At 40.2% G+C, this 20722-nt stretch overlaps 1 protein-coding gene across 6 annotated transcripts in view; it reads right to left on the reverse strand.

Moving 5' to 3' along the window:
* The window catches only part of PRKACB (protein kinase cAMP-activated catalytic subunit beta), a 53012-nt gene that overhangs the window by 22885 nt on the left and 9405 nt on the right, over positions 1–20722 (reverse strand). For 2 of the 6 annotated variants that reach the window (XM_033151705.1, XM_033151704.1), the window contains exon 1: positions 10570–10771. The exons of 2 other annotated variants lie outside the window; for them this stretch is intronic. In XM_033151705.1, the coding sequence (XP_033007596.1) occupies positions 10570–10756 (187 nt within the window). In that variant the 5' untranslated portion in view covers positions 10757–10771. Of the gene's footprint in view, positions 1–3497; positions 3792–10569; positions 10772–20722 lie in introns of those variants that run through there. 2 more of the 6 variants (XM_033151710.1, XM_033151709.1) reach the window with 1 other exon arrangement.

Raw genomic sequence — 20722 nt, forward strand, 5'->3', positions numbered from 1 at the left:
TGTGACCAACCTTAGTTTCTAGGATGGTTTTATCTAACCTGAAGAATTCTTTATATGAAAGATCTGTAATGAAAACAGATTCATTTAATGAATCTGAAGAAGTGTGCATGCACACAAAAGCTCATACGAAGAACAAACTTACCGGTAGTTGGTCTCTAAGGTGCTACTGGAAGGAATTTTTAATTTTGTTTATATTCATTTAAGTAATTAACATATGTTAAACTAATAACATTAAGTCTAATATTGGTAGAGGCACACTTTAAGAAAACCACATGTGTGCACGTGCTTGGATCGAAAGGGTGTATTGTGAGAATGAAAAGGCACTTTAAGTTGTGTAAGAGAGCCTCCCTCCTGAATTTTGATAATTTCTCCAGTGAGGAGGAGCCAAGAGAGCCCTGTTGTGCGAGTGCAAGTGAGTACCACCCACACTTCTCAAGTTTTCAATCTCATCTAACACACACACACACACACACACACATGTATGAGCTCTTGCACATTCACTTCCACATTGTTTTCAGCTGATCACCAGTGTTTCCGCAGACTATACAGAGCTTCTTCCTTTGAATTTTGTCATAAAATCTGGAGTAACTACACAACTACAACAGCTCTAGTGATACTAATTCCAATGATGAGCTTCAACTTATGTAGGAGAAATTAAGAGCTATGGAAGTGTACACCAAAGATGCACTCAGGTATCCCATCTCTGAACCCTCAAACCATGGTTTGCATACTGGAATATTGCCTGCTTGCAAGCTCCCACCACCCCAATGCACCCAGGAAGTTGGTCATTTTGCATCAGCAAAATGTGGTTCAGAGAAAGCCCTCCAAACCAGAAATGCAAGCCTCTCCGAGTTCCTCATTTTTTGGGGGGAGGGGCCTTGCTCTAAGCTACAGTTTGCAGAGTTTAGGCACAATGGCAAACTATGGTTTGATCAAACTAAGCAGTTTAAGTGCTTGGCATGAAAGGAAGAAGAGAACAGACAGGCATATGGCCTGTTCCCAGTTGATTGAAAACGTGACATCTGAAGGCAGCCCACGAGGGGTGGGGGATGGGATTGAATAAGTACACAGCCTGTAAACACAGCCAGAGAGCTTTAATAATAATAAAAATGTGCACATGCTCTTCAGTTTGTCTTAGATACAAGAATATACAGGAAGCTGCCTTGCAGCAAGAAAGACCACTGCTCCATCAGTACTGTCAACACTGTTAAACAGTGGCTCTCCGGGGTTGCAGGCAGGAGTTTTCCCACTACTTGGAGATGTCAGGGATTGAACCTGGGGTCTTTTGCATTCAAAGCATCTGCTCTGTTCACAATGAGCTACAGAATGAAAGGAGCAGGTCCCCAGCACCTACTATGCTGAAGTTCTTTCTGTCCTGCAAGGAGATGCCATAAGTGCAAGTGGAAGCAAAGGAAGTTATGCTCTTCAAAGGAATATGCTAAAAGATTTCTTCTAAACTAGATACACGGGGACTGGGTGAGGTGGGACTATGAAATGTCGGTCAGATGCTGGATATCTAACCCACTTACCTCTCCCAATCATGGCCCTGGTCAACAAATTTGGACATGCAAGCCCACCAAGGCATTTGTCTGTGTGGACTGCTGATTCGGTGGCAAGTGCACACCCTTCTAAAGATAGCATTGGATTCAGCATTCCTATCCTGCCCCTGATGTCCATGATGGGGCATCACATTTCCATAGAGCATACAGCAGGGCAGCTAACATGATAGCCTTCAGCAACCTCTGGAGGACACCATGTTGGTTAGCCTGACATACATATGTAACATAAAATATGCAAGTGTCCCTGGATTGTGATAATTTCCCGACTTTATCTGGGATATCAAGCATGCAGTTTAAACCTAAACGTGCTGGGGGTAAGCATGCATATGCAGAACAGGACATACTGTCTCTCCCACATCATGAGATAAGGTAATCATGCTATCTGATCTGGCTATCCATTAAAGCTGACTCCACCAACTAGCCATTAGGGGCTATACAAAAGATTGCATGTATATGTGTGGATGCAATTCCAAGTGCCAAATGCAGTTTTATACCCAGTAAGACACCCTTTATATGCAAATGACCTGAACCAGCATGGAGATCACTGTATGGAAATCTGATTCTGCATGTTATTTGCTTTGCTCATAAAATGGCAAACTCTACTAAAGACTACATGTACATTGTATCAGTATATAGTTCAAAAACAGAAAAAGAACCATACTTCTTCCATCTATTTTTTGCAATAAAAGTGGGGGGGGGGGGAATCAAGGGAAGATAAATCTATCAGCCTACATTTCCTATGGGTCAGATTTTACTTATGCACCTGCATAAGCAGTTACCATGTCTGAAATAGGCCGCTGCCTGAATCAGATTCTGTTTTTGCATATACAATAGCCTCCCCAAAAGTCAGGTCACACATCATGTTTGTTCCATGATTATGAGACTGGAGCATTAGCAAGGAAATTTATTTTTTGCTGTATTCTTAAAAAACAAAACAAAAAAAACAACAACCCATGAATGCAGCCCTGCAAAAAAGCATCTTTTTTATTATCCTCTGTTACTGATATTGCCTTTTATTTTAATTATTTCAACACATTAAAAGCAGCATTGCTATTTAAATTGCATTTTTCACACTAGTGAAATGCTTGCAACATTTATTTTGAATTTTTTTTCTTTTTGGAAGTTCAGGAAGCATGATGCCATTTGATAAAACCTTTTATCTGAAAATAAGCTTAAATACAAAACTATATGCTTAAAACAAAATGGTATGTACAGTTATTTGGCCCTTTGCCTATTTCACTGAAGTTTGGGGCAAATAATCTATATTCTGCTTCTGCCTGCTATATAAGTGATCTCAAAATCAAATTTGTTTGACAGAAATGTTGACAAAAATCTATTTGGTAATCTGATCACAGCAACTGCCTTATTACCTCACCAGATCAGCTTCAATTTAAAATGCCAGCACCTTAATTTAAGTGTATTCTCCACCACATACACAAAATTCTCTTTTTCCATAATTCCTTGAGATTAATAAATGTAGCAAAATCTATCACACACAGAAAGCTAAAAAAAATCCCCATCTGCAAATGATGAGACAAACATCTGACTCAGATATTTATGTAAATTTCTACAAATGGTGACATGAAAGATGCTAAAAGAAAACTAATTAAAATAAAAGATAGGATGCTTCTACAAGTCTTCACTTACAATTGAACTTTAATTATACATAGCAAAAATATAAACTTACAAAGAAAGCATTAGCTCTGTTATAATTTATATTCTAATAAATGCTGCATCCCGATACATTATAGAATACTAAACAATTTACTACTGCTCTTTTTTATTTTTAGAGCAACTCTATAATAACTAGATGAAAAAGAAAACAGCTCACAATAAAATTGACGTAACACAGGGGATAATTCTGTACGCTTCCTCTAAAAGCAGATAAATTTATCGTTCCAACAAAACTATAACATTAGAAACATGGAACTGACTTACCATTCATGTTGAAAGGCTGGTTTTTGGAAACATATTGCTAGTAATGTTTGCCCAGTAAATGAGTTATTTAATCTCTAAAGTAAAAGCATTGATGCTCTCACATACGGCCACTAGAACTGGAAGACAAACAAATCCAGAGAGCTTGTCTTCATCCAGCCAGCTTGAGATATGAAAACTATCCAATAAAAATACCAGCAGTTGATAGCAGATCCATATTCAAATAGCGATGCTCATTAACGACTTGTTTTGAGCCAGCATTACCTATACACAGATAAAGCGACTCAAAATGGCAGAGGGGGAAAAAGCAAAAACGCCAGGATGTTTTAAGATGTTCTCAATTATATCAAGCACTGCTTGTTTCCATAGCAACCTTAGAGGAGAATTATCGGCCTGCTTGTACCTAACCAGTAGTTTCTCCTAAAGCTTTAATTTATCCACATAAGCAACATATTTCTATGGTTTTTTATTAATAAGACTTTTTTTTTAAAAAAAAAAATAGTGTTTCTTCACAGGCACAAAACTCAAGATAGTCTAGCAGATGCTCTAGGATATTAGGAAATACCTGGAAAGTGCTCAAGGCATAGCTCCCCCCCCCCATTGTAATGTACTGTCATGCTACATCATGCAGCACAACCAACCAACATCCTTGGAATTAACTCATTCCACACACAGCACAACCTATACAGTACTATCTAGATTGCTGGTGTAACATTATGACCATCACTACTTTATTGTGATTTATATCCAACAGAGTTTTACAGAAATGTGCTACAAACTAAAAGCAATCTTACACCATTCCCAACAATAAATACATCAACAAGATCACCAGTAAAACAGCTATTTGAAAAAATGAAAAACCATCAAGCCACAAAGAAATATAATTAACAACCATATGCCAGACGTAGAGGAAAGTCTGAACCTGGCACTGAAAAATGGTGGTCTTGGTGCTAGGTAAGCTTCCATGGGAAAAGGATTCCAACCGAGGGTCTTTATAGTGAAGGGCCTCTCTCTTGTAAACCACCCATCACATTTCTGTTGGAAGGACACTTGGACAAGGGCCCTTGATTATGACTTAAGTGTCCGGGTAGGTTGATAATGGGAGAGATGTTCTGTAAGGCAACAGGTTCCCAACTATATAAGACTTCATAGTCAAAACCATCACTGTGAAATTTATCAGAAGCCAGGGCAAAACAGGTGTTACATGTAAAGATTAATTTGTACACTGTGCTTTATATTTTTATGCAGTTCTCTTTAATAATCCTATAAAATATGGTGCTATGTCCATCCTATACACACAGAACCAGAGCAGAATGATTTCTCCAAAGTCACCCACAAAAAACACAGTTGATCCAGAACTCAAATTTGTACAGTTCAAGGTGTTAACTCTCCGGCCTGGTCCAGCCAGAAAACCAGAGACACCTAATAATCTGTGACTGGACTCCAGCTCCCATCACCCCCAATCAGCATGTCCAATGGCTAGATATGATGGAACTTGTTGTCCAGCAAAATCTGGAGAGCTAAATGCTAAGCCCTCACAAAAAACCATTGTTTCAGGTATTGACTGTTTAAAATCCCAAACACAAAGCCATAGTATAAGCTTACCAAATGTATATAGGTAGACACTTGAAAACCTAGTTCAACCATAATGATATTGCTTTACCACAATTAAGGAAAACAAACAATGGCTAAACATTATACATAATGTCTCCATCATATTTAGAAGCTTAAATAAAGAATCAACGGGTTTTTTGAAACAATGTGAAAGACCCTATTTTCTAAAACTGGAGAACAAAAGTAACAATCCTTGTGAGTATTAAAAAGCCATTGGAAACAGGTAAGTGCTTTTAAGCCAAAAAATGCAGCCAGAAAATCAGTGTGCAACTTAAAACTCTTCATACCGTAGTATGTACTTCACACACTAATGTCCATTTGATCCCTGAAAACCTGAAGGGAGGCAATACAGCTTCCCAATAACCTGTCGCAGAATGCATAAAATCTTAGTATAAGCAGCTTAACTCAGGGTAGGGAGAGAGAGAACGATTCTGCTCACATTATTAAACCACAAGAAGCTAACAACCCACAGAGATACAGCTTCCTCTTTGAGGACTATTAAGTGCATAACAAGATGTTTTGCAAAGAGGACATGTTGAAGCAATAGACCAGGGGTCAGCAAACCTTTTTAGCAGGGGGCCGGTCCACTGTCCCTCAGACCTTGTGGGGGGCTGGACTGTTTTCTTTTGGGGGGATGAACGAATTCCTATGCCCCACAAATAACCCAGAGATGCATTTTAAATAAAAGGACACAGTCTACTCATGTAAAAACACGTTGATTCCTGGATCGTCCGCGGGTCGGATTTAGAAGGCGATTGGGCCAGATCCAGCCCCCAGGCCTTAGTTTGCCTACCCATGCAATAGACCTATAGGACTGCAATAGAATTTTTACCATTCTAGCTTTCCTCCCTCCTTTCCAATGCTATAATTACATGGTTTTAAATGAGATTTGCTTTCTTTTTTGGAACATCTCAGGGCATCTATGCACCTTAAAGACCATGTGATATTAAGGCACTGTGTTGCTCACGTCCTCTCCCCTTTGTTTCCCTCCGATATTCCACACTGGGGTGTAGAGTGTGTTAGGGGAGGGGTAGTACCTCTGATGGGGGACACATTACTGTACAGTGGTGCCCCGCTAGACGAATGCCTCACTAGACGAATGCCTCGCTAGACGAACGGCATTCGTCTAGCGGAAGCTGCCCTGCAAGACGAAAAAGTCTATGGGGCTGCTTCGCAAGACGAAAAATTTTCGTCTTTTTTTTCTTCGTTTAGCGGAGCGCGGCTGTCATTGCCGCTTCGCTAGACGAAAAAACCGCTAGACGAAAAAATTCGCAGAACGAATTATTTTCGTCTAGCGGGGCACCACTGTATAATCATTCTGGGGTAGTTTGTCCACTTTTGGTCCCCACCCTGCACTCAACTCTTACCAACTCCTAGAAGCTGTCAGCATGTGACAGTGGCTACACCCCAAGAAATGGCTTTCACTGGTTGGCTAAACCAGGTGAGGGTCTCAAACCCTTGGTGATTTAGGGACTTCCCCTGCATGCAAAGACAGGTTCTGGCAGATTGAGCGGAGAAAACAAATAGTGGGTCCAATGGTCAAGAAGGCACGTGCTGTAGAGGGAAATGAGGGGCGGGGGGGGGGAAGCATCAACCTGGGAAGGTAGCCCACCTAGGAGAAAGAAAACTCTGATCCTAAACCACTGTTGCCTTATGGCTTATACACTTGTGATAAAAGCTTTGGGAGTAAACCCCGAGGAAAAATCTGTACCTGCTGCCGTGCAGGATATCTTCAGGAGAAGAAAAAAGGCTAAGGAGTAAGTCCTATACAATCTGAAGTGTAATCCCTAAGATGTTCTGCAGCCAAGCTGGTACCAGATGTATTGCTCTGCTTTCCTTTAGACCACATCAGCGAGGCCGAGGGGGGAATCTTGTTGTCAGGGCAGCCCACAACCTGTGCCCCAGAAAGGTCACTTTGATGATGCTAATGCAGCAAAATCAATGTGGGAGTCAGCAGTTCTAAGTTACCATGGGATACCTTGAACTAGGAAAGTGACATAGATATACCATAAATCACATCAAATCAAAATATTAAAAGAATGGATAGCACCTGGCAGCTTTACATTTATGGTTGGGTTTGTTCACCAAAAAAAGAATATAACAAGAGCTCTATTGGATGAAACTAAGGCCTGTCTAGTCTAGCAATTATTTTCTCACTGTAGCCAACCAAATGCCCAATAGTATTACTGTTTCCAATCACAGTCCAAAGCCTTCTTAATATACCATTTTGGTGCTTTTGTAGTCATTTACACTATCTGGGTTTTTTCTATTTGATGTTTAAAATGGCTATGAAATGGCAAAATAATTCTTTTTTTGATGCAGATGATGATGGCATATAAATGTGTTAAATTAACTAATTAAATTAAATTAAATTAAAATATTTTTTTAAAAAAATGAACCGCAAGACAGTAGAAATATGGCTACATGTTCTGCCAGCAATTTGCTATTTAAGCGTCATTCTAGTCAAGGTCCAACAAGAAATAGAAGATCACAGGAACAATTCATTTTATAGGTGGAAGATTTACAGTTCACCTAATTTTAATTTAAGATCTCACATAATATAATACAATCTTTTTTCCTAGAAAAAATACAATTTTCCAGCAATACATAGCATGCATAATGAATTTGCCTTCTTTCAAAAATATGTTGAGATAGTTATAAAATTTAGTTGGTTAACTGGTTTCAGCTTCAGCACAGTGGGTTGGATCCACTCTTGGGAGTAAATCAATGGCTAACTTAAGTCCTATTTATTTCAATGGTTCTACTCTCACCATGGCTGTCTGGATCTAATCCATTGCATTGTTCAAAAAGCCAGTTTAGAAGACACATTGCAAGTAATATAGATTGTTTATAAAAGTGGTCTCGGGCTGCAAAAATGTACCGTAATGGAAAACGTATCTAGAGAAGAGTGTTTGTTTGTTTGTTTGTCTGTTTGTTTGATTCAGGAAATGTTTAAACTCAATAGTATCTAAAAAGAAATAAAGCACATGTAACTTCTACATGTCTAGGTAAACTTGTCTGAACAAAAATGTTTTAAACAGATGCCCAAAAGAGAACCGTGAAGGTGCTTGCCTGGTGTCAAAAAACTGCCAAACTAAAAGAATGATTTTTTATGAGATCCTTGGAAGATAAAAGGTGGTATATAAATGCAATAAATGAATGTGGTTATGTAACACTAGCACAGTGCTAGTTCTGCAGATCAAAGAAGTTGAGTGGGCACATATGGGTTAAGGTGATTGTGCAAGATAAACTGGTCTCAAGCTGTTAAGGGTTTTATATACTAATAGTAACGAAATGAACATGGCCTGGTAGAAAATGAGCAACCAGTGTAGATTTGCAAGATGAGGTGCTGTATGCTGACAGGGGTTGACTCCTGTCAGCAACCAGGCTGCAGCATTCTGCACTAACTACAGCTTCCGGATTGAGTGTAAGGGAAGTCAAACATAAAGATTGGATTGCTCTAAAGCACTCTGATTCACCCAAACCTGAACTTCTTTAATTGATCTCTCTCAGTCCAGGTACAGCTGCAGTTGTTTCACCAGTCGGAGATGCTAAAAAGTACATCTGGCCACTGAGGCTACCTGAGCCTCCAGTGACACAGTTGGATCCAGAAGAACCCTCAAGCTGGGTACCAACATCTTCAGAGGGAGTGCAACCCCATTCAGGGTAGACCATTGACCCATTCAATAAATGGACACAGGAACCACTCACCCACAAATCCTCCATCTTCCCAGGATTCAAGCTCAGGTTATTTTCTCTCATCCATCCCACTACTGCATCCAAGCACTGTTCGAGGGCCTGCATGGCTTCTTCTCATACATATATTATGCAGAAATACAGCTGAGTGTCATCAGCATACTGATGGCACCTGACCCCAAAACTCCTAATGACTGCTCCCAGTGGCTTCATGCAGACACTAAATAGCATTGGGGATGAAATAGTGGCCTGCAGCAATGTAATGAACCAAGAAGACCTCCCAATGCTTCTCTCTGGACACGGCCATGTAGGTGGGCCTGAAACCACTGTAACACAGTGACTCCAGCTCCCATTTCATGGATCTGGTCCGGGTGGATACCATGGTGAATGGCATCAAGACTTGAGAAGCAGGAGCAAGGTTGCTTTCCTTGTCCCATTCTCTGCATAGGCCCTCTATCAGGGAGACAATACACTATTACATTAAGAGTTTCAACCCTGATTAAAATTATGGTAGAACATTTAGCTAATATTTGCTGTTTCCAATAAACTTAGGGATCAGAGTTTCCACAACATGAGATTAATGTAAATTAGTAAATAATCAAGACCATGATATAAAACTGTGAATTTCAATATACATATTTATCTATTATTCTCTTTAAAATAAGTATGAATGCTACTTTGAACACTAGATTCAATAGTCTCCACTCCAAGAGGAAAATAAAGAAAATATCCTGAATTTTCAATGCCTTTGCCCAGAGAAGTGGGAGCCCTATTGATTACTCAAAATTAATGAAATGTATGAAAATGTATTAGAATACATATAGCAGCTTAGTAAATATGAAAGTATTTATAGTCTCATATTTGAACTCCCAATAGGCTAACTGCATATTTGTCAGTACTGTATCTCGTTAAATAACTAGCATGGTCAGCTATGGTACTCACTGGCAAACTCCCCACCCACTAGGCAACCTAAGCTACACCAACCACATGGTTACTACTGAAGTGAAAATGCTGCTCCGTTCCACCCATGAAGAATGATTTACAAACACCATGATTTGATATACATGCAGTATTTGACATTCTTCCAGGAAGCTTATACTTATATTTCCAACTTTGCTTGACAAGAGGGTGGTAGCCCCATCCATTTTAAAGTATCAGGGATCCCCCACTTAATGCTATATATGGTAATAGTTAAGAGTTCAGTCTATAGAGTTTAATGTGCAACTATGTGTACACAAGATCTTCTCATAACAACAGAAGATTTCCCAGCTCTGATACAGCTAGAGGCACTGCACATGCTGATGTGTCTGTCATTCTCTTCACCACACTGCGCCAGTCCTGTGTCCATGGGGCCCAAACTGCAAGAGAGTCTCCATACTGCAGCCTGTTTCGGGTGTAAATCACCTTTGCGGCACCCTTGCATGCCCTTCTCTTCAATCATTCAAGCTTAAGGACAGCCAACAATTAATAGTCAGCCGTAGCGCTTTAAAAACACAACTTCAAATACCGTAGTGAAGAAGTAGACATTTAACGCAGGCAGGAAAATATGCAAGGCAATGAACTGACAAAAGTAAGCTGACTGATAATAATACTCTGTGACCTGGTCACATATGCTTTAAGAAACAAAACTACAGATTTGAATCCACTTGCAGATCATTTAATTCACCAGTTTGGCTGCCAGCATTTTTCTATATTTAGTATGCAACATTCTACAGTTTGCCATTACGTACCAAGTAATACCCCTCTCCAACACACACACACTTACTTGATCTGTCCCACAGTGCAGTGGGTTCAGAGAAGCGAGAAGACTCATTTTCCAGAGCCACTTTCAGTTCACTTGCAGAACCTTTGGAGTGCCTGTGAAAAAGTCTGTTGGCAAACCCTTCCAGTCTCTGCAAAGCATTTGCAGTCCCCACGCTCGGGCTGCCCTGTAACTCCTTCTGGGCTGCCATCTATGTACATTTTAGGTGTACGTTAGAGGCAAGAAACAATTCTCAACTTCAGAACTTAGCACAGAAGCCGAGGACTAAGTATGTGTCAGACTTCCTGTATGCAGTATGCTAAAGCCACAACTGCTGTTCTGCTTCCTGTTAATATAAAACCAAGCTTCAAGAGCTATTCTCAGCAAAAGGCTCTTGATATCAGCTCAGGGTGGTGACTAGAGGGGGGAAAAACCCTGTACTGTTTGCATGTTTGCATGTTAACTCTCCACTTGGGGGGGAGGGGGAGGGGAAAACCACCTCAGGGAGATGAGAACAAGCATATATTGAAAAGGGATAACAGAAGCCAGGATCCAGAAAGCATAACTTGCTTTTAGTTTATTAGCAGTGTTAGATATTATAGTTTACGACTGCAGATTAAGAGACAATTTCAAAACATTTCCTGTTTAGAAAACTTGACGGTATATCTGTATACTGCACATAGTTGTTCAATTCCTATAATGTGCAAGTCATATCCATGCTAAAAAAGAAAATGTGTTTACATGCTGCAGGGCATGTCCACACAGTAAATATGTGGTCAGGATCCAAAAACCTTGGCAGGAAGCCTCTTCCCAACTTCTAAAGAACTAATTAAATAGCTGCACTTGCCGCTGAGCTATGCTGTGCCGAGTTACAGGGGTCACCTAAGGTCCTACTCAGTGGCTACGTTCATCCAGGGGCTTTGCAATTACAAGCAAAATTGTAATATCAAGAGCCCCCCCCCACCCGCAAGACATTTGATTACTTTTGGTTTTATACACCAAGGCAAATAAGTATGTCTCCTAAGCCACAGATGTAAAAACTCCACACACACACACACAAAATTGTTTTGTATGTGTGGATCAAAACAATAATTTAAAAAAAAGCATGAGAAAAACGTTGGGAAGAGGAAAACCAACAACCCTACAAAAAACTATATAGCAACTTTTACTCATTTGAAGGAAAACAATTGACATTGGAGATGCCCCTGGAAAATTACTTTAGACTGAAGCTGTGCACCCGCCCAGATTCAACCCTGCAAGGGCCTGGCTGTTGTCTTTCCCTCAAGAAGAGGAAAAGGTCTTTACTGGAATAACCATGGAGGGTCAAGATATTCCACTCAGTTTCTGGGCATATGGTTGAAGAACATCCAGGGTTCTTACCTAGTAGATCTGGCAAGAAGACTCACATGGTGTGAAAACCAGGGATAGTGGGGGCCTATTGGTGCTATTACAGTGGTACCTCCGGTTATGAATGGGATCCATTTTGGAGGCCTGGCCATATCCCGAAAATTTCGTATCTGGAGGACCTCTTCTGCGCACTCCACCGCAGAGTGCTTCTGCACACACACGAAGCATGTGAAATGCTTCTGCGCACACGCAAGCAGCAAACTCACTTCCGGGTTTGCCGCGTTCGCAACCTGAAGATTACGTTACCCAAAGGTAACGTAACTCGGGGGCCCACTGTATAATCAATCACCTGTGCCTGATTATCTCCCCTCTTCTTTATCAATGGTGAGATAAGAGGGGGAGGCAAAAATGCATAGAGATTGCCTCTTCGGCAAGCAGACCTTAGGACATACACTATATGTTTCCCTTCCCTGACACCTTGCTATGACCATTCTTAACTTTTTGTTTTCTGGGGATGCAGACAGATTTAAGAATATGGTTCCTCTCTTGTGAAAACCTGTGGAGCTGACAAATCATTCGAAGTCTGGTGACTTAGCCAGTCCCTGAAATGTTCCACTTCCCCTTGCCTCTCTCCCCGCACTTCTGCAGAGTGCACCTTCCTCCGTCACGCACAACTGGGCGCAGGCCTCCCCTCTCCCTCCCACCTGCGCACAAGAAGTTTTTGCCTGTTCGCTCGCACTCACCCTACTCCATTACAAGGTACTGGCCTAATTATTGCCCATTGCCTTTATTCTTCTCCATTGCCTATCTCAGAAAGACCAGAACAGATGGGAGAAGGCAATGTAGCTAACAGCAAAAGCCACCCCATCCTGAAAAAAATATTACTTGCTGTTCATTTTTATTATCTCATTAATCATGAAAGCCTTACCTAAAGGACAATACAACAACAACCCTACCACAAATTTCTGAACTTCTATAGTATTGTTAAAGAGTCATTTACAATATTGCCTTGGGCAGGAGCATATGTATCCCTTCACAGGATTGCTGCTTGTGACACTACAAGCTTGCATAAAACGAAAGAAGAGAAAAGCATGTATTTACACTGAAATCTGTTTGAGTTGCTGTTAGGTTGCTCTCATAGTAACTGATAAAAGATGTTGTAAAGGTAATATTAATATTAATTTCGGTATAATTTTAAGAAGAAAGAGAGATTTTAAGTTCACAAAATGAATTTTTAAAACATAAATCTTGATTTTAGAACCTAGACATGCTGCTAGAAAAGTTTCAACATATTACAGGTGGCGTTCAAGTGCATTCTTTATAAACAGAGAAAGTGCATGGTAGAAAAAGGATGATTGTGTTGTGACATATATGCACCCCTTTAATCAGTACCAACATAGTTAAGCATGTCCCAACATAAAACTCCCATTAGTTATTTTCAAAAACTTAAGCAAGAGTCTAATCCATGTATGATAATCTTTTCTGAAAAGGATCACCAGTGTTCAGGGAAGGTGGACTTTCAGGGAAGGGATTCAGACATGGATTGAAAGGGTTATGACCGTTAATTTTATACTGCAAGACCAAACAACTCTCAGGAAAGCGCCATTTTTTAGTTTGGCCTGTATAGGGGTAAAATATACTCTGCAGCTACGCACACTTACCTGAGAGTAAATCCCACTGAATTCAATGGTACTTACTTATGGAGAAAAATATATTGGACTGCCCTGTAACATGAAATTCTCCTTTAATTCTATAGCCTAGTATGTATACATATCCAATTAGCTAATACACTAATCTGTAGTGAGCACTGGCAGAGTCATCCATCAAGCTAAATGAACAAACCTCACTATACCTAGAATCCAAAGTACTACTCAACTAGTTACATGTGCCCAGAGGGATTTGAATTCATGTTCTGGAAAAACCAGCGCCAGCCCCCACCCCCACTCATGCCAAACACTTTTACAACTGAGGGGTCTCTCAAATCAGTTTGTGATATAGCATAGGGAGGCTTAAAGGCAGAAAGGGGGGGGGTCTCACCAAACATGTCCAAGTCCCTAGGGTGCTTAAAGTAGGTATCTGCTGTATAATGAATACAATGGTACCTCGGGTTACATACGCTTCAGGTTACAAACTCCACTAACCCAGAAATAATGCTTCAGGTTAAGAACTTTGCTTCAGGATAAGAACAGAAATCGTGCTCTGGCGGCGCAGCGGCAGTGGGAGGCCCCATTAGCTAAAGTGGTACTTCAGGTTAAGAACAGTTTCAGGTTAAGAACGGACCTCCAGAACAAATTAAGTACTTAACCAGAGGTACCACTGTATAGCCGTTGAAACAGAACAGGTAATATATGGGAGATACAGTATAGATATAATCAGCCTAGAACAAACAGATATCCTACATCTTGCCAGCAGAGCTTTTTAAAGCATCTCAGAAAGTCTCTCTTTAGCATGAGAGCAATGTAAAGATGAGGCAGCAGCATTTCTATAAATAACATCGCCAAGAGGAAGTTGTTGCTATGGCAGCGCTCGCCACATTTCTATTTTAATTCAAAAGCTATCTAGTGGCATCTACTGTCCGAAAGTTAAAAATGCAGCCACTAGTGATATAACGTAAACACATTTATGCCAGAGGAGACAAATGCTGCCCCAAGACATTGTGTCTAGGCATGAATCCAGAAAGTGTTGCACTTCCTTTCGTGCAAAGGGGAGGAAAGGCCATCCCAGATTTGGGGGGATTCCTGCTGCAGCTTCCTGGGTTATATGTGCTAGCTCCTGTCCCCGAACTTGCAAACAGAAGCTCTTACTTTTAAGTAAGAACCAGATCTTTATTCTGGCAAGTAACGATATAGGCTCTAACAGACACAGGGCTTGGGACCAGGGTAACACATTCACAACTCGAAGGAAACAATGAAGTTTCACCCACCGAGCTTTTAAGGACAAGATGCGGTGTACTCAGTCATGAGATTCACTTGCCTTGCATGAATGTTGAGATTGCAAATGCACAATCTATTGGATGGGTGGGTCTCCTCCCATCCACAAAGGCGGCGACTGATTCTAGGCAACAAGACTGCACCCCTCCTTGTCAGACTCCTGTTCAGTCGCTGCCACCTCCTGTTCTACCTCCTCCCTCGGCTGCTCAAAGCCCTCTGCAGAAAGGTGGGGGGGGGGGAAGCAAACATCCTGCTCCTTCTTCTGAAGCAGCTGGAGTCAGGGCAGAAAGGACAGGTCTTCACTCCTCCAGCCAACATTCAGCTTCTTCCCATTTATTTCCACTACTGTATCAAAGCAAGGAATCCAGGACCCAGCCAGAACTTCGTGCCTCTTTCCCAAAGCCCATGCCTCGCTTACCCAGCGTTGGGAAGGTGGCATGAGGGCTGGGGTCTGGGGAAGAGCATCAGATTTTGGCCTTGCTCTGCACTCTGTTGTGTGAATGGAACACTGCTGGATACAACTGCATAAATCTGAACTAAAGTTTATTTTAAAACAAATTTTTAAACTGCCATAACTTCTCAAAAAGCACGTGGGGAATGTTTAATGTTACACAAATTTTAGCAAGTGCAGAAGCACCCTAAATTTACTTTGTGTGTATACAACAGAGGGTCACAGAGATACTAGGTTGTCACTGTTTCACACTTTGGAAAACTATGGTTTATAGCTATGAAAATGATGTGCTGAATCATGGACTTTCACACACACCCACACACACCCTTTTAACTTTTGTGGATGCAGCTTTCCATTAGGTCTGTACTGGAACTATGGCTAATCACTTTTCTTTAAAAAGCCACCGTACAAAGCCAAGATTTAAAGCTGATTCACAGACCATGCCTTATTTCAATGCCATTACCCCCAAGTTCCTAGTTCTGGTTTAACAGAAAACTATGGCTAGCTGTTGTTTCTTAGCTTGTTTCATCACTTACCCAGAGAGGAGTGAAGTGGCTGTGTGAAGGTGCTGATGGCACCTGAAAAAACTGATTTGATCAGGTGGACACAATCATGGTTCTAAACCTGGCTTGTTCTCAAGTCATGGTCTCCCAACTCTAGAAATATGGCTAGCTTAAAATCAAAAGTGGAAGCTTTCCCTCTCCCTCCTGTAGACAGCTAATTTGAATAGCTCCTTCCTTCCCATATGTTAATTTGTCCCGAGTTTTAATTTCATGTGCACTGGAATTAATCCTGGTTAACACTAACAAGAGTTTGCAATGATTGCTAACTAGTTTCAGATCTTGTTATGAAATCCAAGTTTTGTACAAACTCTGGTTAGTACTAACCATGGTTAAGAGCAAGAGTAAGAAGGTGATATAATTTACATAAAAGAGTTTTATAGGAAAGAATGCACAATCCTGGAGTCTGATCTGGCTTTGTTAGCCATGGTTACAATGATAGGAATATTACAGCTTCACTGGCCTTTATAGTTTTCACAGACCCCCCAGCCAAACAATCTTTGACTTACAATGTATACAGTGTCCAGCCACAGTGAAATGGACAAGACCTAAAACTGACACCATCCACAGCTACAGCTATAGTGCAAGGCAAGTCACTACCTTGGAATAAGTAACGTTTATGGTTCCAATGTTTAATCCAGTAAAATCAGTCACCTAAGGCTTTCGTCATAAATTAAAATGTGCTCTGCAAGTCTCTGATGCTATTCTCTGCACCTTACTAGATGAAAGAGAAATTGGAAATAGCCGCTACTTCTACTCTGTATTTAAAGCTAGAACACTATTTGCCTTTCGTGGTAAAACTACAATAGGTGTTCGTCTAACAATTAGAATCAAAGGAAACGAAAGCAGACAGTGCGTATGTAAAATCAGTCTGGATCTTCCACAGTACTGACAGATCCTGAAGTTATTTAATTCTTAACCCATTCTCGTGAAAGATTATAATTGGGAGTGTTCTGGTCTCTCAAACTGAGTGACTTAGGTTTTTTTTTTTTTTTTTTTTTTTTTGCTTTTTAGAAAACTTCATAGGTACTAGACCAGGGGTCCCCAAACTAAGGCCCGGGGGCTGGATGCAGCCCAATCGCCTTCTAAATCCAGCCTGCGGACAGTCCGGGAATCAGTGTTCTTACATGAGTAGAATGTGTGCTTTTATTTAAAATGCATCTCTGGGTTATTTGTGGGGTATAAGAATTAGTTCATATTTTATTCAAAATATAGTCCGGCCCCCCACAAGGTCTGAGGGACAGTGGACCGGCCCCCTGCTGAAAAAGTTTGCTGGCCCCTGTACTAGCCCTTTCCTTCAAGAACCTCAGAGTTCAACTTTTGCTTTGTTTATCTGAGATGACCTCAGGGTCATGAGCAGCATAGTGGTTTTGAGATATTACCTGCAGCACACTTAAGAAAACCTGTATTTCTGCATATTGGAGAGTTATGGGCAAAAAAAAACACCCTATGGAAACAATTGAGTATCACATTGTGGTTACTCACTAGACATCTAGCACCCTAGTAACAGTTTTAAGTTCTTTTGTATCAAAGCACAATAAAATGCAAAGCATGTTGTCAATCAGAAGGTGATCTGAGGAAAAAAAGATGCAGCTAGACAAAAGGTATTTTATTAGCCTAGAAGCTCTTCAACACAGAAACTCGCCCAAGTAGATTTGTACTCCAGACCAATGGATAATTAATGACCCTTTTCAAACTACTCTTAACTTGAAATTTTTAAAAAAGCTACGCAACAAGAGAAGCCAATAATTTAAAGAGCACTTCCCACTGTTTCCAGAGTCTATATAATTTCAAAATAGACACTATCATTAGAAAATGGCAATCACATATAGGCAGTTCTATCTATATTGAAAATCAGTAAGCAGTAAAGACAAATAAGTGAACTGGCATACTGTGTAGGCTTTTACAAAGCTACTTTGCCAGATCAGACAACTAGGAAACTATTTTTGCATAAACAGAAAGCAAGCTGCTTATTTTTTCTTTCAGGTTGTCAGTGTTCAAAATGACCAACTCAGGTATCTGAACTTTTTTTTGTCTCATCTGAAAAGTTGATACTGATGTACAAAACAGCATCTTAGAAGAAAGGGTATAAGTTCCTGGGTACAATATGGCGGAGCACTGCGCCACGTTAAATGGTAGCCATGTTCATGCAGAACTGAGTGGGTGTGGCCGTACCATGCTCTTACATGCACACAGACCCATGTTGTGCATGTAAGTAGCTGAGGATAGAGGAATATCACCCCTCTACCACAATGATTAACCTGATGACCAGGGTGGGGGTATAATTTTCACTTCCATCAGGTGCTGCAGTGTGCAGAGTGGCTAAACCTCTGCACCCACCCCAAAATATACACGTACACCTAGCGGCTGTTGGGAGTTTTGGGTGGCCAGAAAAATGTGCTTGGAGAGCCAAGGGCTAGCCATTCCTTGATAAATCATTAGCACATGCTTCTTACAAGAGCAACTCACACAGTCATTTTTAACTTTAAGACGATTGTTCCTATAGTTAAGTTCACCATATATTGAAATAGTAAGGAGTAGGCAAAGCACAAGGACATAAACAGTAGAAGGAAGGCACAAGAACAACCCAAATAGTTATCAAATTATAAATTATAAATTATTATCAAGGCAGACTCTCTAGATTTACTGAGGGACTTCTGAACCGTCAGCGGTGTGGGCAGAAAAGACTCTAGAAGATTTTCCACCGCTTTATTTCTTCATTGATTTTTTTTATATTTCATAAATTCATTAGTAACAAGGAAAGTATGCCTAGTAGTAGTAGTAGTAGTAGTAGTAATAATAATAATAATAATAAGGGAAGCTTGGCAGTTTCCAAATTATTGACTTTGTTTGCTAAATACAAATAAAATAAACATGCTAAATTAGATTGCTCTCAAGGGAATCAGACACTTTTCTGCTACAAATTGAAAATCTTCTGCTGCAAATTGCCATGATTTGCATAAGAGATTTTTCCAATTCAGAATTTCCTGGAAAAACCACATCCCTGGTTTTGTAACTTGTCACTCTATTGGACACTAAAGTGAAACAGAACTGCTTAGTACTTTAAAAATCCAGATCTTTTGAGTTTTGTAACTCAAGGGCTACATGATTCCTATCTGCCTTAGACAGAGACCACAGGGAGGCCAAGTACTAAAATCACATGAACTCAAATTCAGCAATAATGCAGCAGGGCATATAACCTCAAGAGATTTGTTCTATTTTAAATTGTCTTTTTAAATCTACAAACCATCTATGATATACAGAATTTGTTCAACATGCCAGAGTTTGACCATGATGATATAATATTACTTCCAAAGTGAAAGGTACTTGGTTGCACCAGCGCACACATGTGCAAATTATACATCTTTGAAGTAAACTAATCAATTACAGTAGTACCATCAGATATCCTAGCTGCTGCTTTCATTCTTTAGTATGCAATGAGGTTACTTCAGGACTCATAACAGCTGCAATTTTGTACATTTGCTATCAGGTATGTAGACTACAGTATAGTTCTCAACACATAATGTCTTGTGCTCAGACAGACTGATTATATTAGTGTGCAAGTTCATATACGATTTCTGATTTCTTAGTATGAATTTTGTAACTGACCATACTGTACATATATCCCAAGGCAAATGTTTGTGCGTAGCTCCTTCCAGCGCCACAAGTTACTTTCTGCACCCACTGGCTTTATGTTAGACTGAGGCTGCAATCAAATCTATGGCCTGTGGCGAAACAGAAAGGTTTTTTTTACAAAATCTTACACCCTAATCTTAAACACATATGCTTAGAAGACCTGTCCATTTCAAGAAAAGCTCAACATAAATTTTGTGACTGGAAAATGATAAAATGCTTTCATTATGCTATGTTTTAATGTTTTAACTATGCTGAAAGCCACCTCGAGTCTGAAAGGAATGTGATAACTGTGGAAATAAAATTCAAGCAGTCCTAACCAACAGCATTTGTGGAAAGGCAAAGGGTAACATTTGAGCAGGATGACCATCAAGAGATTTGGGTAGGTCAGTCTTTAACATTCTTATGCAATCACATATTTCACACAATTGCTTTTAGGACACACTTATTCCTATGATATTCACACACAATCACCAATAATTACAGGATACACACACATACACAGAATGGAAAGCAAGCAGATCTTTGTCAGAATTGAGAGGTCCCAGAGTAGCAGTCCACTATGGTTCAGTGGTAGGGTAGCTTTCATTCCATGCATCTGGTGTTGAACTGCAGCTAAGAGTAATGCTTCAACGAAACACTAAAACTAAGCCTGAAAAACTTCCAGTAGCCTGCACACCAAGACATTTGCTACTGCAGCTTAGGAATTTGAATCTTATGGACAGTCCAAGGCCTGCACATGGTAACATTTAGGGATTAGCATATTCCACAGAAGTGGAACAACAGAAGCACAAGCAATATCTCAATCTAAGACACCATTACAAAAGAACTCCAAAACAGCTTGGAATATATTCAGTGAATACATTCCAAAGCTCACCTGGCACCTGTGGATGCCATCCTTAGGCACTTGGTCCCTGTGTTTTTAGAAGGTTCATAGCTGTTCAGAGTTTACAGATGTACAGAAAAATTACCAGTGACCACAATTCCAACACAGAAATTCCCTGATCTAGCAGGTTGCATGGGCATGGAACCTGGATTTGTCTAACTTCAGTATTGGGTACTATAGTTACTTCTTCTCATAGTTATACACTTAACTTTTAAGACATTATTTTATAACCCAGCAATTGTCTGCATGGTGAACTGTATCTTTTTATTACTGAAATGAATAGGATACATGTTTAATCTAATGCCCTGATGAACTGAAGTTTTAGATGAATTTCCCATTTCAAAAATCTGCTGTTGTGTACTAGATACAG

This window comes from Lacerta agilis, chromosome 6 (assembly GCF_009819535.1).
Source record: "Lacerta agilis isolate rLacAgi1 chromosome 6, rLacAgi1.pri, whole genome shotgun sequence".
Lineage (NCBI taxonomy): Eukaryota > Metazoa > Chordata > Lepidosauria > Squamata > Lacertidae > Lacerta > Lacerta agilis.